The sequence below is a fragment of the Prosopis cineraria genome, unplaced genomic scaffold (genome assembly GCF_029017545.1).
Source record: "Prosopis cineraria cultivar Desert tree isolate PC_DT_omini unplaced genomic scaffold, ASM2901754v1 PC4, whole genome shotgun sequence".
Lineage (NCBI taxonomy): Eukaryota > Viridiplantae > Streptophyta > Magnoliopsida > Fabales > Fabaceae > Prosopis > Prosopis cineraria.
The window spans coordinates 1,902,530-1,924,990 of record NW_026555335.1 but is presented as its reverse complement, the minus strand read 5'-3'; the positions used below and the strand labels follow the sequence as shown (position 1 = coordinate 1,924,990).

The following is a 22,461-nucleotide window of genomic DNA, read 5'->3' as shown; positions in this document are numbered from 1 at the left end:
GATCTGTATCCATTCATCCAGGTGTATATTTCATATCAATAACATAATTTACATGTCATCTTATTTTAAGAGCTAATTTGTATTTTAAAATTTAGAGGATTAACATGATAACTGAAACAAATGTAAAGGATTAAATTAATAAAAATTAGACATGAGGGTTCAAATCGATAACTCATGCAAATATAAGAGACTAAAATTTGCATTATATATCCCTAAAAACTAATATGTTGTCCTTGACATACTTAAATATAAAATAAAAAAATTATCATAAAAAATTATAAAGAATATTTAACTAATCATAACATGTTTTTAATTAGTCGTTTATAGATAAATAAATTTGGGAAAGAGAAAAAATTTAGACACATTTATAAGCAAATATATAAAATAAATATAATAAAACTCTGTTCGATTTGATTTAAGTTTCAAACAACGTTTCAAAATTAGACAATATATTAAACAGAAAAGATCAACAATTTACGATTCGTATAGTTTAATAGGGTTGGATATCGAACCAAATATATAAAAAATAAATATAAAATTACTATTTAACTTAAAAATAAAATTAAATATTTTAAATTTATCATAATTTAATAAGCTCCATGATATAACATAATATTAAATTGTTATAAAAATGGGTCATTTTCTTAAAAAAAGAATTGATCAATTTTTTTTAAAAAAAGAAGAAGGGCATCTTTTGAGTTGGTTTTTAAGGATTGAATGCAGTTCCTGATCCAAAATCCAATCCAGTCTAACTTTCCAAAAATTTTTTTAGTTTGACCAAGATATCAATATGACCGGTTGATAATTTGACTATTTGGTGTAGTTCGGTTTTTTAATTAGTTTCAGTAGACAAAAAGTTAAATTAAATTAAACCAATCAATTTTATCATTTAAAAAACCGAACTTATTTATAACTAGTTTGAATTGATGTACATCGAAATGATTTGGTTTGATTTAGTGTTTTCAATACCTTAATTATTAGGTTACCATATTGAGCGCCACGAAACTTCTCGCTGTCACGAGCGGTAAAATAAGACAATTTTTTTTTTTTTTCCAAAATTTTAATTTTCAGTGTGCGTGGATTGCCGTCGTACTTTCAAAGTTACCAACTGCAATGGTTGACGACTGGCTATCGGCTGTTGCCATGACCATGACATCAATGAAGTGATCGTTCCCGCCAATTGTTAGCGGAGTGCCACGTGTTTCATTCCATCGCCCAGCCAGAAGCTGTGAGCCACATAACAATGAACAGAACCCAAGCTCCCTCCCTCGCTCGTTGCCGCTCCTCCTCCTCTTCAATGGCTCTCAAAGTCGCCGGCTTTAGTTTCCCCCCAAATTCTGCATTTTCACTCCCTCCATCTTCTCTGCGTCTCTCTTCTCCAAATCCTGTCAAATTCTCTCTCATTCCCAAAGACAGGCTCGTTGTTTGGTCTTCTCAAGTCCAACAGCAAGGAGAACAGATCCCCTTTACAGAACGTGAAAACTCTCTCATTGATGCCCTTATTGGCATCCAAGGACGAGGACGTTCTGCTTCTCCTCAGCAGCTGGATGTATGTTCTAACTTTAGTTAGTTAGTCCAGAACTAAGTACTTAATTTGTTTTCCATTTGATTCTATTTGTCTTGCAGGCCGTTCAGCGTGCAGTACAAGTCTTAGAAGGTTCAGGCGGGGTGCCCCATCCGGTTTGTGTTCAATTTAGCTGTTGTTACTTCTCTTCATGTACAATCGTGTTTTGCCTTCGTGGATTTGTAATACATCTTATTTATTCCGAGGATCAAGTTTAAGTTAGGCTTATCACTTGTCAGTCATCTGTTATTTCCAAGTGCGCTTCAGTTAGATGCATGTTATTGATTAATATTATTGTATGCCTTCACAATTAGGTGTTCACTCTGACGTTACATTGTAAATAAAGTTGCATTATATATATATATATATATATATATTTATCTCTGAATACGCCCAAACCTAACTATTTTTGCAGACAAACTCCAGTTTAATTGAAGGTCGATGGCAACTAATGTTCACCACAAGACCAGGAACAGCATCTCCAATTCAGGTTCTATTGGTTGATATCCTAATCTAAAGCATATTTAGTTTGATTTAAACATACTATATCTTGGAATACAAACGTTAGGAAAACAAATTTATTTGTTGGTTATAAGTTGATATTTTATGCCACAGACCTAACCGAAGCATGCCTCACCATTTATGGTTTTCTATGTCACTCCTCCAGAGAACATTTGTTGGCGTTGACTTTTTTAGCGTCTTTCAAGAGGTTTATCTTCGGACAAGTGATCCACGGGTTTCCAATATTGTAAAATTCTCTGATGCCATAGGTGAGCTTAAAGTGGAGGTAATGCTAAATAACATCAATTAATGTTTCTTTCTGTAGTTTGATTTACTGAACAAAGGATATAAATACCAGGATGGATGTAACTCTCTTATTATACGAAGATTCTGCCAAATATATAAAGACATTATAATTATTTTTCATTGTTGGTATGAGAAGTTTGGAATCATTAAGATGCACTCTTGAGAAAGGGCTATTATACGTTCTTTTTCTCTCTCTGTTTTTTTTTTTTTTTACCTGTTCCTTTCATGGACTTGAGTCTTGACACCTAACGGTAGGCAAATTTCTCTGTTAGGTGATTGTTTCAGTATTATTTTGCATTTTCTACCCTTCTATCTGGTTAAACATTTTGCGGTCCAAATCTTTCTCCCTGTCTGTCCGTCTGTTCCCCCCCCCCCCCCAACAAAAAAAAATGTTTTGCAGAGGAGATTACTTCATAAAAGAATTGAAAGCTATGCATAGGAAAATATTCTCATTTCCTCAGTTAGAATGATTAGATATTCCAGGACTATTTGTTTTGGAAGTTGTCTTTGTGTCATGGTTTTTGTAATTGTTCTGTTTTGCCTCATTCTTTTTAGTTGGAGCTATTAACAGAAATGCACAATTTTGGGAAAATTAATGGAAAAGTAAATTGTCCCTTGGAATCAAGAATGTTTCATTTTCTCTGTTTCTCAAGATCACTGGTTGATGACTAGGCATGACTGTTAGGCATTTTCCCCTTATCCCTGGTATGGTGATTGAATATGTAATTTGTGTTTTTGCTTATTGGTATATTTGATCTATTTATATTCTCATATTTATGCAGGCTGCAGCTTCAATTGAAAATGGGAAAAGAATCCTATTTAGGTTTGATAAAGCAGCCTTTTCTTTCAAATTTCTGCCATTTAAGGTACCATATCCAGTCCCATTTAAGCTACTTGGAGATGAAGCAAAGGGTTGGTTAGATACCACATATTTGTCCCATTCAGGAAATCTCCGTATCTCAAGAGGAAATAAGGTGATTATGCACTTTGAAGAAAAACATATCAGTTTCTTTATTCCCTAAATATTTTCTTGTCTGGCACAGGACAAAGTATCTCTAACTGCACTTTATGTTTCTAAGCCCTGTTAGCAACATATACGTAGTGCAGGGAACTACATTTGTGTTGCAGAAGAAGACTGAACCTAGGCAGAGGTTATTATCAGCCATTTCCTCTGGGCTAGGCGTTGAAGATGTAAGTGTGTGTGCGTAGTTCACGTTGATTTTTTTTTTTTTCCGGTGCTCTACTGTGATTGTTGTAATTTTCACTTCTAAAATTTCAACAGGCAATAGATGAGCTTATTTGTTTTAGTCAAACGACTTGCAATGATGAACCAGAACTACAAGAAGGAGAGTGGTTGATGATATGGAGTTCACAGGTAGCGTTCGGACATCTAAAGATGGAGCACCCATCTACTGTATAGTTGTGCAACTCAATTACTTTCTTCCTCTTTCTTTCTTTCTTTCATATTTTTTTCCTTTAATTAATGTGTTGTTCCCATTGTAGTCTTGAACTCCAACTCAAGTTTAAGGGGTAAATTGGAAGTTTGAATGGAAGACGAGACCATGAAATTAATTATAAAATAAATCTCGTTATGCTGAGTTCTTATAAGGTGCAATTTAGAACTGCATACAAATTTTAGCAGTTATTTTAGTGTTTATATTTTGTTGATCTTCTTATAAATGGTGACACCTTGTCTTGTATTTTAGTAATTTTATCACTTTAATAATAGCCTCAGTTCATCAGATGTTGTTGCTCCCTCAATGTGTGCGCACTCCTGTTCTTTTCATTTTGTTAAGATTCTTAAATATGGGTATAAGAAGCTAAATCTTTTATCAACATTGAGTGAATTGAAGATGCATAGGTGATGGAATCAGAAGTCAGCCTCAACCTGATAATAGCTTGAGTTTTTGCCTTCTAGTCTTTCTGTGTATGTCTGGACCTGCTGGGAGTATAGGAATGTGCCAGGTATTTAGGAGCGTATCTGATAGAGTATCGAGATAATGGGTGATTTGGGGAGAGAAATATTAGGAATAAATATTATTTTAAATTTCTAATTTATTTTAGATATTTTCTATCTAACAATATTGTTTAGATTTTATCTAGTTATCTAAATTTTATTCATTATAAATATGCTTAGCAACTCAAAAGCAGTCATACCATGAATAAAAATACTTTTGAGACTTTTGGTCCTTTGGAGATTCTCCTAAGAATAACTATTCAGAGAAGCATAGAATGATATTATTGTTCTATGTTATCTTGATATATTTATTCCTTCTCTTTTCACCTATAAGTTCATAGAATGATATTATTGTTCTATGTTATCTTGATATATTTATTCTTTCTCTTTTCATCTATAAGTTCTATGCCTTCTTATTAATATTATGAAATTAGGTTCTAATTTCATATGTTAATAGAGATTTATCTGTCTTATTTCTCTCCACATATCTTGGGTCCTAACAGTATCACAAGTGTTCCATTTTATAATCAGAGTTCTAGTGAGACTAGAAGTTGAGGGCCAAGTCATGAAAGAAAATAGAAACCATTTGAGGGCTTTCAATGAAAACAATTCTTGTTGCTCATTGCCGTTTGGAAGATCCTCAACTATTGTCAATGGCTTTAATGTTTGAAGCTAATTGGAATATAAACATTTCTTTTAAATTTTCTTGATGATATAACTGATAACAAATCAACAACACCTTTTCTACTTCAGAATGAGACAGATAGCTGGTTAGAGAATGCTGCCAATGGTCTTATGGGCAAGCAGGTAGTCAGTTACTCCTTATATTGTTGCTTTTCTCTGATTGTCATTCGTACCACCTCACTTCAATCTGCATATTGCTATGACTGTCAGAGTATCTGGAATAATGGACGGATAAAGTTTGTGGTCGACATCTTGCCTGGATTCAAGTTCTCTATGAATGGAAATCATATGTAAGTTTCACTGAACTCTTTTGTAATATTGGGGGATTATTAGAATCAATCAGCATGAATAAAAATGTTGTTTACTTCAATAATATTGTTGTTTATTTGAAGAGCTGTTGATAGTTGATTCAAAAAAAGGGAGGGAGGGAGGGACTTACTTGTCTAGCGAGATAATACTTGTGCTTGCACCCTAAAAATATGAAGAGACTTATCCTCCAGATATCATATTTCAATTGTATAGGTCTCTAATTAACTCATCCATAGGTCCAGAAATGAATAACTTGATTTGTTCATTGAGAATTTGGATTTGAACTAACTCCTTCATTTAGATACACAAAAATTTATGGATTTGACCAAATTCAAATTCATTTCTTATTATAATTTCTTTGTAATTTCAAGTTCTTTTTACACTGTAATCATTTAAAATTTTAATCACTTTTATTCTCTTCATGTTTTCACTATTGATGCCTCGAAAAATTTCATATCTTTTCTCATCTCTCGTTATCGTCTCTCATCGATTGAAAAATAAAGGTAAATTTATTATTTCTAATTTTCCGTTTTCATTTCAAAATTTAACCTCATCTCTTTTTGTCATTTGAAATTTTTAACTCCATCCCAACAAATGATTATAAATACATGAATTTTAAATATGGTATTTAAAATTCGAGATTTTAAATCTAAAATCCAAATCCATCAATCTAGAGGCTATCTTAATGTCTTTTTGAATGTATAATCAAAAGGGCAAGACTTGTACACTTTGCTTTACATACTTAATATACTTTTATTCAATCAATTTAAAATGTGGATTTCAATGTGCAAATAATATTAATAGCAAGAATTTGTGATAGAATAAATAATATATAGAAAATCCACATCATAATTTAATTGGAAATAAGTACCAATTTTCTTACATCATTTTTGTCCAAAATTGGCAGCAAGTCTGGCTCCAAAATGTTTGACGTTACAATGGACGATGCAGCTATAATCGGTGGTCCGTTTGGATATCCCGTAGAAATGGAGACCAAGTTCGTCCTGGAGCTTCTGTAAGATGGCATGCCCCACATATCATATCTGTCTTTCATAATCCATCCATTTTATATGTTTCATTTGCCATTGAAGTAGTAATTTATGTATTCTTTATCCCTTTGAAAGAAGAGAATGTATGTTCGTTATTGAGTTTTCTATTGCAGATATAACGACGAGAAGATCAGAATTAGCCGAGGGTACAAGAAATTCCTTTTCGTGCATGTACGCGTAGATGTATGAAATGGTAGTCTAAATTAAAGAGTTAACTGAATGTAATGATCATTTTTTTTTTAATATTTCCCTATGGTATATAACAAAACTTGCATTTAATACTTGAAGAAAAAACCCATTTCCTCGGGCCAATTGTAAATTTTTCGGTTACATGGGAGGTTCGATTCTAGAGTTTTATTGCTATAATTCCGTTTGGGGTTTATTGGATTTCTTTTGTAAGTTTGCTGTCATCCTTATGCAGCAACCCTGGTTTCATTAATCTAATGTCTGAATGGTTGGATTATTTAATATTTATGTTCATGACGAATAACTCTTTCTGCATGTGAGATCTCAAATTGGATTGCCGGCATGCTTTCAACTTGATTTGCTGAAAGTGGTACCTGTAGGAAAGTAATCTTTTGAAAGTGGGTCTGCCAAATAAGAAGAGAATGGCCAACCGGAGAAGAATGAAACTCACTATCTTGAATAAAGAAGCATCATGCTCACATTTGCACAGTGATGAGTTGAGTAACGAAATTGATAGTTATCCATTGTTAACGTCAGATACAATTAAGTTTTCTAGAGGTCGAAGCACTGTATGCATCAATATTATATATTAACCAAATCCTCCTTAATTAACAACCCTAAATCATTAAATGCGTGCATAACTCGAACTTCTTCTCCAAGTGGTAGCTAACTGGAATATATGTCTAATTTTCTATTACCAGTAGTGCTTCCGAACGTGTCATCATTCATGAACTCAAAAATTAAACGTGCATTACACAGTGTTTAATAACTACGAAGGCATCGCACTACCATATATAAATATGAATTTGGTGATACAAAGACCTGTGATTTTTTACATTTATGGATATAAAACCTGATGGAAGCACTGAATTTAGTTAAACTTGCAGCCGCCAGCACTAATCCAAAAAAAGAAATGACAAGTCGTGTTATAATAGGATATATATGATTGTTATATTACCAGTTAAAACGGCTATATATTAAGCCCGTTGGGCTTTCCCCATGCATCGTAGCCTTTCATTGCACGCTTGCTTGTGTTGTAAACCGCCAAACTGACAATGAAGAAACCAAGTTGCTCTAATGGTTATTTCTGGCTTATCAATATGTTTATGTTGTGTTTCGCAGTGAAATCCCAGCTGACAACTGATTTTTACGAATCATCTTGTCCAAACCTTTTGAAAATAGTTAGGAAAGAGGTCAGAAATGCTCTCATGAATGAGATGCGAATGGGTGCTTCTTTGCTTCGTCTTCACTTCCATGATTGCTTTGTGAATGTAAGCTTTCGTTTAAGTCCAAATTTCACTTTTTTGTATATCTGTGTTAAGTTCAACCTTCTTGTCATCTTCTTCAGGGTTGTGATGGATCAGTACTACTGGATGGAGGTGCTGATAGTGAAAAGTTTGCTCTTCCAAATGTGAACTCTCTAAGAGGATTTGATGTTATAGACACAATCAAAACATCAGTGGAGAATGCATGCAACGGCACTGTCTCCTGTGCTGATATATTAGCCATTGCTGCCAGAGATTCTGTAGTCCTTGTAATTCTATTCACAACCCACTTTTGTAATTTACTTACAATGAAATGTTTGATTATTATGAATGAATGGTTCTTATGTTCAACCATAAGTTCATGGTAGAAATGAATTTACCATATTTTGCAGGCGCATGTCTGTATAAATCAAGATTCTTTACTTGACATGCATGTACGGGTGACAATATTATGAAAGGTTACTGTTTTGTAGATTGGTGGTCCCTTTTGGAGAGTTTTGCTAGGACGAAGAGATGGATCAATCTCAAACGGGTCATTGGCAAATTCAGCTCTTCCTTCTCCCTTTGATTCACTTGATGTTATTGTTTCCAAGTTCAATGATGTCGGCCTCAATCTCTCTGACGCTGTTTCTTTATCAGGTTTGCATAGCATACATGAAACATGATTAAGGAAACTGCTATAACTATTGATAACTAATAATGTAAATATTGAATGAATTTTGCAAACAGGTTCTCATACCATTGGGAGAGCAAGGTGTGCATTGTTTAGCAACAGATTGTTCAACTTCTCAGGAACAGGAGCACCAGACAGTACACTAGACACAGACATGCTCTCAGATCTTCAAAAGTTGTGTCCCCAAAATGGAGATGGAAACACAACCAGTGTTCTTGACAGGAATTCACAGGATTTATTTGACAATCATTACTTCCAGAATTTGCTGGTTGGGAAGGGCCTCCTAAGTTCTGATCAGATCCTATTCTCAAGTGATGAAGCCAATTCAACAACCAAACCTCTGGTTCAAATTTACAGCAAAAACACTACCCTTTTCTTTCAAGACTTTGTGAATTCCATGATCAGAATGGGTAATATCAATCCAAAAACTGGCTCTAATGGAGAGATTAGGAAGAATTGCAGGGTCACTAACCCATAGTAACTTATCAATGAAGGGTCTTGTGAGATGGTGAATGAATGTACAGGTGTGCATGAATAAAAATGCAGTTGACTTTATCCCGCAAACTCCTGGTGCTGTTTTTGTCATATATAGTTTGTTGTTCAACATCTCTTATTTAATTTATTTTCAAAACAATTTTAACATTTGAACTGTTCAAATTGGGCTTTTATCTTCTTCGCAAATTTCTCCAGATTCAAATAATTAATGTTCGAATTTTTTAGCCTTCATAAGCTTTACTGGGGGCTTTTTATTAATATCTTGTTCACAAAAGATAAATTACATATATTATTGAAATTTGAAATTTGAAAACCATAAAACATTGAGGAAATCCAAAATAATGATAGCACTTCAAAGGAAGAATAACAAATAAATTCTATTGAAATAGGCAAATGATAAATAAGTACTGTGAAATACAGTAATTATTTTGAAGTCCATAAGGACTTATCTTGCACAATTTTTCTGAAATTATATTTTTAACCATCAGCAAAATAATAAAAAATATAATTGTTAATATTTAAATTGACATTGTTAATAATAAAGGTAAAATTGTTAATATAAAAAATATTGTTGTTAGTTTAGTTTTATAATAACGAGTATATTTCTTATCTTAACAACAAAATTTTGTGATTAACAATTTTAATTTAAATACAAAATTATGACAAATAGGTTCTAAAAACTTCAAATTAATATAATTATTGTGGGACTATTTTATCATTTGCGCCAAGGGCATTAATTTGTTATTTTCCATGTTAAACAAGTTGGCAAAAATAAATTAATGTTATATTTGGATGCACATGGATTTGAATTTGAGCTAAATATATTGTTTTGAGTAATTAAATACGTGTGGATTTAGATTTGGGTTCCTACCTCAATCCTTTTATAATTTCAAATCCTTTATAAATCTCTATTATTTCAAAATCTCATGAAAGCTTTTCTTCTTCTTCTTCATGTTTATTTGTTGGCTTTATTACCTTCTTGACTTCGACATCGTTGCCTCTGACAAACTTCTTCTAGGACCGAATTGCAGGCAATGAGTGGGACCGGAATGCTGTCACTCACTAGGACTAGACAGTCAAGGTCAACTAGAATTGGTACACACCAGAATGCAAACGCTAACCATGACCTAACCACCAAAGTTAACATGGACTTGACATTCTACACCAACTAAGACCAAATATTGATGTTGATCAAACCAGACCATAGACAATGACCTAAAACGAATTGCCAGTGTCGACTAGGACCAAATCGCTGGTGCCAACTAGGACTTGATGGCCAATGTTGACAAGGACCAAACTTCTAGCACTGACCTAGACCAAACAGCTAGTATCAATTGGGATTGAACAATTGACTTTGATCGAGATCAAACTGTTGGCATCGACCGAGACCAAATGGAAGACTTCAACTATGACCTGACCATCAGCATTGACTAGGACCTGACGGCCGCCTTTAACATAGATTAGACCGCCGTCATCAATTAAGTTTAAAAATTTTAAATTTCTATTCACTTTCAACCACCTTCCTCCACCACATGGTGTTGATTTGCTATTGTCCTCATCATTTAATGCTGGTCTATTGCATCCAACCTATGTAAGTTTGCTATTGTCACCACCATTTAGGACTAACTTGTGACCACCATCTTCGAGCCATCTGCCTTCATCATCTCACACCAAATGCCATTGTTAATAAGGAATGGTCTGATGTCATAAGTCCAATTTGTAACCTTTGAATTGCTATAATTGTCTTGTGTCCAAATAAATAATTTTTATATTATAATTTAAAATTTATTATATCATTTCAATAAAGAATTTAAAATTTATAAATTTTACAGGTAATATTTTAAATATGTAATTTTAAATTTAAATTTTCGACCCAAATCTATCTATTCTAACATAAACTATAATTAAAGACGTCGTTTAATGGGGAGGGAGGGATTTTTATTTTTTATTTTTAATACACGCACTACATGAAGTCTGAAACGCGGTCGTTCTACGGGGAAGGAGGGCTTTTGTTTTTTTCCACATATCTCACTACTCTCTCACTTCCCTCCTTATCGCATTCGCAAGACCAGAGACGCACCCTGACCTGCCTGACAGCCTCCCGGCGGCCGTGCCTCTGATCGGTGCTCCTTCAGAGTTCAGATCTTTTGCTTCTGGCTGCCGTGATTGCCATCCGTGAGCACGACTCGTCCTTGCTCGTGGTCGCTGCTCTCCTTCAGACCTTCTACTTCTAGTTGCTCTGCCTTGCCATCGTGCTCTGGTCAGTGGTTATTGTTGTTCATTGTTGGTCTATGCTTTTCTCCAGTTCCTAATTTGCTTTGGTCTCTGCTGCATAATTTTTTTGGTTCTTAATGTATTCCCCACGAATTCACTGTGTCCATATGCTTCTGGAAAAGAAGGCTTAAGAAAATGATAGCTTGCAAGCATGATACAGAGGTTTTTGAAGACAACTCGTTTTTTTTTTTGGGTCATATCCTAACATGTGGAAAAAACAAAAGGGTATGTATTGTCCTCCCTCTTGTTTCCTTTCTGGTGTGATACATATAGATCACAGATATAAGAAACTGACAAACTTGACATCATTAATTATTGCTTCCCTTTCATTTAAACGCGATTCTTCATTTTCTTTTGTTGGCAAATCAATTATGAGAGTAGATTATTGTCATATCAGTAGGCATACAGGACTCTTTGTGTAGTTTAATATATTTTTTCAAACTGATAATTAAACACCAATAATATATAAAATATAATACGGTTGTCTGAAAGCAGGAAAATGACTTATGAGGAGGCTGTAGATGTAAGGAAGTCATCGAAATGTCATTGACGCACTAGGTTACTATTTATTGGTCATGTTACACGCAGCTTTTGTAGGTGAAGTGCTAATCTTTTTCTTTATTGACTCTGTTTGTGAAATAGAAAGGGACAATTATTTGGGTATTATTCTGATCAATGTTTGTGTAATTTGCTCTTATTGGATTAATTTATTGTCATTGGTAATATTTTTGTTTTTTATCCTTGTGTAGCCATGGATCTTGAGCAAACTTCCATTGTTGACTGAATTCAATCTTCTCCTTTTACTGGTGAAAATTTGTTTTTGACAAATGTATGTGTTGGAAGAGATGATTGCATGAAGATTGTCGAAATTTGTTGTTGACTTGTTGTAATGTAGTTTAGACTTGTTGAAGTTTGTTATGGATTTATCACCATTGATTGTAACTTGAATACTTTTTTTTGTTGTTGAATGTTGTTAGAGATTGTTATGGATTTACTATGATTAGATTTTAATGATTTTGATAAGTTTTATATGATTATAAGTATATTTGTTGTCTTAATTGAGTTCACTAGGTTGAATTATTCCTTTTTTCCTACGGACCAAGTCTGCTCTTGCCTGGGTTTGGGTTCTTTCTAGACCAGACCATAGGCTATTTAATCTAGTCCTTCTCATGAAAGAGACCAAACTTCAAATTAAACTGAAATTCTGTCTGGTTTGTCCTTTGTGTAGCCCTAATTGAACGTAATTATTGGGCCTGAATAATGTTAAGAATCCAATTTTTGGCCCATTAGTCACAATATTTCTAGAAAGAAGAGTGGGAATTTTTTTTCCCAGAGGAAACATTAGAGTTGTGCCAAGTGTGACGTGTCCACATTAACATTAGACTTTATAATTTTTTTTTTTTAAAAGAACCCTTGAGATTATGAAGATGCTGTATTTATGCCTGTATCAGTAATCAGCTCAGCAGCTATTGCTCTGGAAGCTAAAGGGCCAGGAAAGATGGAACAAAGAAGTAAAGAGCTTCTCCACTTAGAACACAAGAATGCATCGGTTTCTTCTTTAGGTCTTTGTCTCTCTGGAACTCTATTTGGTTTTTAATTAGTGGAATTTATGTTGCTCTGCTTTATTGTTTTCCTAATTATGAACTGTGTCATCTTTACAATGCTTCTTCCTTTGTTTTGCAGAATCTTCACTTTCTTTTTGTAAAAACGACTCAAGCTCTGTCACTAAGAAGCGTCCCTTTGATGGAACGCCCCTCACAGCTCCAGTAGGCCCCAGTCACCGTAAGACTCACATTCTAGGCAAATATGTTGATATTTACAAGAATTACTGATGATTGTGTTTTTCCTGGCTGATGCTGAATTTAGTTAATTTGGTTGTCAACAACCAGCTTAATGTTCTATATCTCCTATAATCTAGTATGTGTCTTTGAATGTTGATGATGATGATGCTTAAGGTCGTATTTTTTTTGCTCCAACTAGTAACTAGTGAGTTGAGCTGATATCAACCTATATGAACCCCCCCCCCCCGCGCCAGGGTTTGAGTTATTAATCAGTTGAACTGAATTGATCTGCTGGCTGTTTTCAGATTCAATGACTTTGTTCTGTTATGTAATTTGAATCCCCAAAAAGTAATTAGTATCATGTCTCTTCCTATGGTCTTTGTTTAATCAGGTGGATCCCTCATGAATTGAATGAAATGTCTCACACAATTTATAGCTTGTGAATAGTACAGCTTGATACAGAGTTTATATTTTCTATTGATATCGATGATATTAATTACAATTTACCTGTTGTTGAGACTTAGGTCAAGTTTTCAAAAATCTAGATTTTTCATCGTATTGGTGATCTTGTAAACCTCTCTTGATTGACTGTTTGTTATGATGTTCATCGGGATGGGATTTTACTGCAAAGGCATATGTGCTTGTGTTTTTATTTTACAACTATCTGTGTATGTGGTAACTGACACAAATTTTTAGATCTGCACACGTCAAATTTCTTTCCTTTCAATAATTTGCTGACACCATAATTTAAAAATATGTATTAAGGAATGTTTGTATGCCAAATGAGATGGGATAGAAGAAAGAATAGAATGAAAATGGTGAGTCACAGCTCATATCCTTTGTAACCATGGATGAAGAAAATAATAGAAGACTATAATTACTATTGAATAATAATAAAAGGAGTATAATAAAATATTATATATCTGAACTCTTGTGCGGTTGAATGACAATTCCTTTGTAGCCCCCAAATGGGACTAGACTTAAGATCCTACCACCTACACTGATCTTTTTATTGTCTTTCATGATATTATTAATGCCTTTCATTCCTCTGAAGATGGAGCTATAAAAATCAGTCATTTTTTTCCTTATCTAGATATCAAATGTTCTTTTTGTTAATGCAGTTTTAGGGAAAGTAAAAGACTTCCTAGGAGTGATGTCAGAAGCCAATCAACAGTTGGAGCTCGATGCAAAGGTTACAAACTGACTTCTGATTAAAACCATAATTTTGAACTGCTTTACAATGATATTATTTCTCTACAATTTCCATATTTGTTAAGACTTGATATTTGATAAAATGTAGGAAAATCCACAGAATTATGACATAGAAGAGCTCACAGGAAATGAATCTGAAGTTATTGAGATGGTAATTAAATATTTTATATTGCTTTTATATAACTATATGTTATCTACCTCTCTGAGTAACTTCCGTTTATATTATTCATTTACAAACTCGGATCCTCATTCATTTGGAGGGATATACATAGCCCCTTGGATTGTTTAGATCTGATTGAATGGTTTATACTTTATTATTACTATTTTTTTGACTGAAGAAATGCATTATACTTTATTATTTTTAATTTTGATATTTTTTAGTTGTGAAGGAAGTAAAATGGGGAAAAAAAGACCTGTACTTTTCAAATTAAATGTGGACAATCCAAAAGAGGTGTAAATATGATGTACATTTCCCTGAAAATGCAAAAGATTTCTGTAATAGTTGGAATGGAAGTATCTTGAAATCTGTTTCGTCTGAAATGAGGAAAGAGAAAGGACTGTGCAATAAGGCTCACTTTTACCCAGGGGTCCCAGAGTCTCACATAAGTGGGTCCCCTCTCCCTCACCACACTTATTTTATAATATGTAGTTGACTATATAAGATGGTTGGGATGCTGTTTTATCATAGGATCTAATGCTTGGTGTTGCTGATCTCCATACACCGGAGGCTGTGGCTGCTGCAGAGTCTGCCATTTCTGGTTCTCAGCCAATGATTCCATTGGTTGCTGATGCTAGTGAAACGGATTCTGATGAAGGTTCTTCTGACGATTATGATGATGAGGATAACCAAAGTAGCCACGTTGAAGACATTAATGGCAGGGGAAAAAATGATTCAAAAACATGTTCCATTGGTGAAAAACCAATTTCTAGGGAAGATAATATCATCAGCAAACAAAAGAGAAATCAGCATTCTAAAAAACGCCCAAAGATAGTTGAGCTTTCCTAGTTATCAAGATTGGAGAGTTGTGGGAATTTGATGTATGAGATTTTTATCAAATATGAATACCAATTTCCTCAAATGGTTGCAACCGGAGTCTTGAACATTATTAATGGAACTCTCGGTATGCAGAAATTTTTGGTGAAGGTCAGTCACATTTGCGCGTGTCTGTGTAAGATATATATATATATATATATATGAGTCTTGTATTTAGTTTTACGAGGAAAACCACCCAAAGTACGTTTTCATCATAAGATAGAACATGCATATAAATAATTTTGTTCTCTGAATCTAGATGAAATAGAACAAATAGAAGGGGGGAGATCATTGGCAAAAATTTGTTGAGGTTGACAAGTACAATTTAGGTAATGAAATGATGGAATTCAATTTAAAAACCATGGCCTTTCTCTGCAATTAAAATTTGCTTCTGACTAAAATAATTATAACTGACTTGGAAACTATTTGAATTTCATATTTGTGATTTAGGCCATATTTGCCAATTTTTTTAGTTTTCATGTCACTATTAATGACATTAGAATAAGGTTGGAATATGTTTAATATTTGATTGGGAAACAATTCTGTGTGGTTTAGAAAAAAAATATTTAACTTCCAGACTTGTGATTCAGTCCAAGTGGACCACTTTTTTTAGTTTTCACGTCACTATTTTGAGAACATAAGAATTTGGTTGAGAAATAATTTTAACTGAATTGAAGATTATTTAACTTCTAAACTTGTGATTAGTTCGAGTGCATTATTATTATTATTATTTTTAAATTTTCATGTCACTACTACTGAAGGCATAGAATTGGGTAGGAAATTTCTTGTTACTTGACTAGGATATGATTTTAAAGAAAATTAGAAAACTTGTGCAAAAGTTCCTATATAAATGACAAGTGCGATGAGTTTGACAATGATTTTAATGTAGAAATTAAGTAAAACTTTCGTTTAACAAGAATTAGTTTTTTAATTGGTGACTTTTAAGCAAGATTGTGATGTTAGGAGTTGGCTTCCTTCCTATGAGGAAAGCCCTCCTCCACACATCCGCTTAGGAGGTATGAAATTTGAATTATCCAAATTTTTATATTTATTTTTTTATTTTACATTTTTAAAATAAAAGATGATATAAAATGTTAACCATTTTAATAAATTTGTTCACCTATCTTAATAGTTCAAATTTAATATGAATGATCCATATTTAATATCAAATTTTTTATAAATTATTTTAGATATATTATAGATAGTGCAGGTTTAATATAAAATTTTTTTTATAAATTAGATGTGTATCATTTATATTAAATTTGAACTATTTACATTGATAAATAAATTTATTAAAATTTTTATAAATTTTTATTATAAAAAATATCAAATCTAAACCATTCAAACTCCACTCCTTGGAAATTTGGAGGAGGTGAGGGGAGCTGACTCCAAGCAACTTAGCAGGTATAACTTAGTTTTCAGGAAGAGAGGATAATATATTTAACTCTTTATTTTCAATAGGTTATGCTAATTGGCCACGTCACCTTCCGCGTACAATCACGCCAATCTTAAGCACAGATAACATATACAATTGGTCACGGCGTCTGACGCTCAAGCTTTTTTAATTGCGAGCAAGAAAAATAACATTTTCTGAAATTAAATTCGCATTCATCCTTATTGTGATGATAAAACTTCTCTGATTAAATCATTAACCTCTAACTTATTCCACTATTAAAATTTAAAGAAAAATTTCATGTGGAGATCACATGCGGCCCGTAACGTGATGATGGCAAAGGTACATGCATCGATCCTGAGTTACAGATTGATTCTTTTTCCCACGTCACAACTCACAAACAAATGTTCTTTTGAGATAAAAAGAGGTAAGCGGTAAAGATAAAGGAAAAAGATAAAAGATAAAGGGTTGGTTCATTGTTCTCTTGTAACTATAGTTTTCTCTTCAATGTAGCAGAAGATGTTCGTAATGTTGGGCAACAATTCTAGAATATTCTTGGAGGAGAAAAGGTTAAGGAATCGAACAAGAAAAGTTAGTGGGAAGAGCAGAAAATAAAGGAAGAAGTTGTTCAATCAATTGCTTGGAGCAGCTGCAACAGACGTGACTTGCTTCTTTCCCTTCTCGGTGGTGTGGTGCTCACGTTGTGAATCTACAAATCCATATTTTATTTCCGGGCTTCTCTCATGAGTCCCCAAAAGCCTACCATTTGAAAATTGAATAAGAAAATATTTACTAAAAAAAAATAGCAAGCAATAAAACTCATACCTGCTCACTAAACCAACGATAAGGTTGACAGAGAGCAAGGCAAATTAAGAGCAGCAGTGAATGATGACGCTGCAAGCCAAAACGCATCTTTATCTCTAACTGCCAGACCTGGCCAGCCACAAATTCCTCATTCTCAGTTCTGAGAAGAGATGATGTGTCAATAGATGCATTCTATAATTTAAATATGCATACTCACACACAAACACATATATTCTGGTTTTTTATCAGTGGTTTCTGGTATAGTCCACAGGAACAAATTAAGAAAACTTACCTTGTTATGGGGAACAGTTAACAGCTAACTAAACCAACATTCAGAAACATGCCCTCTTGCCACATTGCTACTTCGTCAGGACCATGTGCGCCCTCCATAAACTAATTAAAAAGTCGTATCAGACAATAAACTACTGGCAATAAGTGCAATGAAATGTGGCCTATGGAGAATCTGTCCCTCACACATCAGCCCTTACAATGGCATTGTCTTCCTTGGAATGGTCATATGCCAGGGACTTTGAACAAAGCATGTAACTTCAAATAAGAGCAATGAATCTCACTGAGAGAAGCAATTCTAACGATTGCACACCCCTATGCACTTTCTTTTTACCATTTATTTTTGAGTCCGCAACCGCAAGATGAGTTGTTTAAGACAGGTGTCTCCTGGATGATCTCAAAAGACATTGAACTGTTGCACCAAAAGGAAGTTCAATAGGTCATATCTGTGCTGTGCTCATGCGCTTTTGGCCATTTCTTTAATACTATACCTACGAGAGGCAGCCTTGACATACATCATCAGGCTATATCAAAGAAATTTTAAATCATATCCTTCTTTTAAAAACTTGATTAATTTGCACATGATAATATATATAATCAACCTCTGCTAGTTGCACTGCTAAGGAATCACTAATAAATGCGTCTTATGAAGTCACCTACCACATCTGGTGATTGGAATTTAGAAAGACATTGCCACTAGTTCAAAACTGATTCTAATACTGTAAATCACAGCTATTTACCATGATTACACAAATAATGTGTCAAAGGTAAACAGGTTTTCCTCATTAAATTATATTTGCATGATATTGTGTGTGTGTGTGTGTGTGTTGGGGGGGAGGGAGTATTAGCTGTGGGTGTTCAACAAAATCACGTGGCCATTGATGGAAAAAGAGAATAATACCTAACAAAATACCAAAACATAAACATGAAGTCAGAGATTGTTGTAGTTGCTGCCATGAAACGAATGTCAGTTCATCTATGCATTGAATTGAAACGAATAAGACAGCTAATGCAAAGCTTGAGCCGTCCAATTCTGATTGGCTGTGAGGGAAAATTAGAATATGGCATGCAAGCATGAATTCTTTTGGGGGGGGGGGGGAATCTTTCTTGTTTCAAAAGAAATAGATCTGAATGCCGCAGCAACTTGGCCTTGTAGTCACAAAGTAGGTTCCTCTAATATTCTAATGAGGAAAAAAACAAATACAGTCAGAATGAGGTGTGCAGGGCAAAAGCGCGTGCGCGGGCACACGTAACAAAATGCCTTTATTTGCATCATTTCTATATATCTTTTCTATTGCGACTTAACTCACTGAAGAATCCATATGGATGACAAGTTTCCGAAGATGGAAATCTCCAAGCAAAGGGAATTTCCAACTTGCTTTAAAGAAACGGCTATGGGATCAAAGATTTTAGGGCATCCAATCATTAGAGGGTCTCAGACTCTCACTGCTTCTCATCAAATTCTTGTGCCAAGGGGGATGGATTCAATTTCATCAATAGCATCATCTGAAAAGCTTCTTTCAATTTCAGATTCAATGTCGTCAACAGAAGAGCTAACCGGGGCAAGTTTCACTAGTTTTCTCCCTCGAAGGGCCGCTGATCAAGAGGAAATCACCGAAGTTCAACAGAATTCTGAATTCAATCCCATCTGTACTCCAAATGCTTCAACCTCAGGAACCGGAGAAAGTTTCATTCCTCTAAATCTATTGGAAACACTGCCAGCATTACCAAGAGCAGGCGCATCTGATGAGACAGCTTCTCCAGCTTCTTCCAATGCTACATCTAGATTTCCATATGTGACATTGTTTCGGCAGGAGAACTCCATGTTATTTTCATCATCTTCAGAGGTCACTGAGCCACTAGACAGGCTCAAAAATTGTGAATCTCAGCCAACAATTTCAGACACTTCATTTTCTGTGCCCCAGTGTCATGCAATCCAGAATCAAGCAGGTACGGATCCACTGAAAATGAATCAGAATCTTAAAAACTTCCGATCCAGGTCTTTTAATGACTATTGCATGAGCACCACCAAGACTCAGCCTATGAAGTATGCTGGACGTGGGAAGCTGTTTAAAGGGGTGAGGCAAAGACACTGGGGAAAATGGGTTGCAGAGATTAGGTTACCAAGGAACCGAACGAGGGTTTGGCTAGGGACATTTGACACGGCCGAAGATGCAGCCATGGCTTATGACACAGCTGCATACATACTTCGTGGAGAATATGCTCAACTGAACTTTCCACATCTAAAGCATCATATTAAGGCCAATTCTTTGAATGGAACAACAGCTGCCCTACTGGAGGCAAAGCTTCAAGCCATATCACAAGGAATTTCTTCTCAAAGAGTGGCCCCTGATCCCCTGCCAGGATCATTGGATAAGAGCCTAGTTGAGAATGCCAAATTCAACGGTAAAAATAAAAATCAGAATCCACCTAAAAATGAATGGCAGTTTGAGATAGAGACCAAGGTTGGAGATGGTACAATCGAGAGAAGCAAAAATAATCATCAAGAGATATCTGACATGGAGGCTATTCAGTTAAGTAGAATGCCCTCCTTAGACATGGACATCATTTGGGATTCCCTTTTAGTCTCCGATTCATGACCAATTTCAGTTTTCATTTCAAAAGCTTATAGGGTCTATGTGTTGTTCATAAACTGCATTCCTCGCTTGCTCATTCTGCATTTTACATATCACAGCACACCACCCCGGTATACTAAATCTCCTGGATCCTGATTCTGCTATCTTGAAATTTCAAAGTTGAATTGATATTGATGCTCTTGGTCCAGGCTTCTTACCTCGTTCTATTTCAGACTTTTAGTGTGACGCACTTTTGATTTCTCAACTAAATTTTGATTGGATTACTAAGAATCCATTCACTAAATTAGAGGAATGAATTAAACAGAAAGTACCAGCCTGGAAACGAAAGCAGGGGTGAACATGAAGAAGCTTAGAAATCAATCTCCATGAAAACAGAGTATGGCTGCAAAGCGATCTGAAATAATATTACCCTTGGCTATGGCTTATAGGGTGCAGCCATTGGTAGCTACAGATTATCAATCTGTGGTATAGTTGCTGTCAGGTTTTGAAGGCCATTCGCTGAATCCATGGCTGATATGATACGATCCCCTGCTGCCACCAACACCTAAAGAAATATGACAGAATCACAGAACACCAAATTTCAGACAAACTGATAATAAAGCAGTTACCATCATGAGAGAGAGAGAGAGAGAGAGACGTTAGATGAGAGGAATATCACAAATCGATTATTAATCGGGAATCCAAATTGATATTGCTTTCTTACGAACTTGTTTTGGAAAAATTCAATTTTTCAGTGTTTGCAGCATTGTCAAAATTAACTTCTTTCCGGGGGTGGGGATTATGCTGAGCACGAAGGTGCTCATCGCCCATTCGCACCGTTTCATTAAAGAGAACAAATCTAGGCCGTCTGCAAAGATTTAATTTTAGCCATTAATTATTTTTATTTTACTAAACTTTTAATAAAATAAGGATGTTGAGCTCCTCAACTCTGTTCGACGCCTTCAACCTCATTTTATAAAATCAACAGGAGGGAGGGAGGAATATATTGTTTTGGCACCTCTTTTGTCATCTTTTATTGAGCTCCAGATCTATGCAAAGCATTCTGTAACAGTGTAACTCAAGTGGAGGGAGGGACCTTGCGTCTTCATTTTGGCCATTTTCTAATAGGCTTTATCATAGAGCTGATTCTTTGTCTTTTTTTTCTTCTTTTTAGAATGCTCAAGCTCTCTATGACTGTTTTTCTTGTCCTTCTTTTTTTAATTGGAATTAGAGATAATTTAAGAGATTAACAAAACTAAATAGATAAATACCAAATGTGATATTGGATGAAATATATATATATATATATATATAATATAACAAAATAAGACAAAAGAAAGGAAATGATTGAGGAACAAAATTAAAATTTTATGTTATCAAGTCTCTATATGTGTGTGTGTTCTGTTTTATATATATATATATAATAACAATGATATGTGTGTGTTCTGTTATATATATGTAATAACAATGATATGCGCGTGTTCTGTTATGTCCCTTTTTTTTCTGAAAAACTTGTATAAAAATATATATATATATATATAATACTTTTGTTCTATACAAGGACCATGTAAGTGGAGGATGAATCAGAACCCAAAATAGGGAGAGAATTTGATAGTTTAGATGAGCCATGGGAGGTTGGAGAGAATATGGTAAAAAAAATGGATTTGGAGTTAGAAAGGGTACTTCTACAAAGAGTAGAAAAGATAAGTCAATTATTATCACATATAGATATTTATGTTGCAAGGAAGGTGTTTGGAGAAAAAATGAAAAAAAAAATATATTCTTCTATACATAGGCTAGAAACAAGGACGAAATGTAAGGCAAGAATGGTAGTATCTCTTATTGGGCAAAAATTCAAAATTATTGTGTTTGATAAAGAGCATAATCACCCTCTCCATATAGAAGACATGGTTTGCTTGTTACCATCCCAGAGAAATTTATTAGAAGCTCAGGCATATGAGATAGATCTTGCAGAAGAATCTGAGCTTGAACCAAGGGCTACTTTTGATTTAATGAGTACATATGCTGGTGGACAAGAAAATCTTGGATACACGATGAAAGATGCAAATAACTACTTAGAGTCCAAAAAGAAGAGATGTATGAAGTTTGGA

General features: G+C 34.4%; 4 protein-coding genes across 13 annotated transcripts; all 4 read left to right on the top strand.

Moving 5' to 3' along the window:
* The first annotated feature begins 1,214 nt into the window (after positions 1-1,214).
* LOC129309468 (probable plastid-lipid-associated protein 12, chloroplastic) lies at positions 1,215-6,838 on the top strand. The gene is made up of 11 exons (XM_054951058.1): positions 1,215-1,549; positions 1,627-1,680; positions 1,980-2,054; positions 2,232-2,351; positions 3,154-3,345; positions 3,479-3,562; positions 3,654-3,746; positions 5,082-5,135; positions 5,223-5,302; positions 6,229-6,336; positions 6,484-6,838. The coding sequence occupies exons 1-11, from the start codon at positions 1,244-1,246 to the stop codon at positions 6,557-6,559; spliced, it is 1,242 nt and encodes a 413-aa protein (XP_054807033.1). The 5' UTR covers positions 1,215-1,243; the 3' UTR covers positions 6,560-6,838.
* A 700-nt stretch (positions 6,839-7,538) lies between these two features.
* Positions 7,539-9,058, top strand: LOC129309470 (peroxidase N). Its single transcript, XM_054951059.1, has 4 exons — positions 7,539-7,827; positions 7,905-8,090; positions 8,295-8,460; positions 8,551-9,058. Exons 1-4 carry the CDS (start codon positions 7,612-7,614, stop codon positions 8,970-8,972), a joined length of 990 nt encoding a protein of 329 aa, XP_054807034.1. The 5' UTR covers positions 7,539-7,611; the 3' UTR covers positions 8,973-9,058.
* Positions 9,059-11,005: 1,947 nt separating this feature from the next.
* On the top strand, positions 11,006-15,481 carry LOC129309930 (uncharacterized). 10 transcript variants are annotated; one of them, XM_054951711.1, is made up of 8 exons: positions 11,009-11,249; positions 11,759-11,860; positions 12,013-12,069; positions 12,722-12,825; positions 12,947-13,045; positions 14,166-14,236; positions 14,345-14,407; positions 14,945-15,481. In XM_054951711.1, the coding sequence occupies exons 4-8, from the start codon at positions 12,762-12,764 to the stop codon at positions 15,260-15,262; spliced, it is 615 nt and encodes a 204-aa protein (XP_054807686.1). In that variant the 5' UTR covers positions 11,009-11,249; positions 11,759-11,860; positions 12,013-12,069; positions 12,722-12,761; the 3' UTR covers positions 15,263-15,481. The 10 variants fall into 10 exon arrangements, with proteins under 10 accessions (XP_054807680.1, XP_054807686.1, XP_054807684.1 ...); XM_054951709.1 differs by having other exon boundaries at positions 12,013-12,092; XM_054951705.1 differs by lacking the exon at positions 12,013-12,069 and having other exon boundaries at positions 11,006-11,249; positions 12,715-12,825; positions 14,357-14,407.
* A 3,513-nt stretch (positions 15,482-18,994) lies between these two features.
* LOC129309727 (ethylene-responsive transcription factor ERF062) lies at positions 18,995-20,575 on the top strand. Its single transcript, XM_054951411.1, has one exon. The coding sequence runs from the start codon at positions 19,097-19,099 to the stop codon at positions 20,372-20,374; it is 1,278 nt and encodes a 425-aa protein (XP_054807386.1). The 5' UTR covers positions 18,995-19,096; the 3' UTR covers positions 20,375-20,575.
* Positions 20,576-22,461: the final 1,886 nt, after the last annotated feature.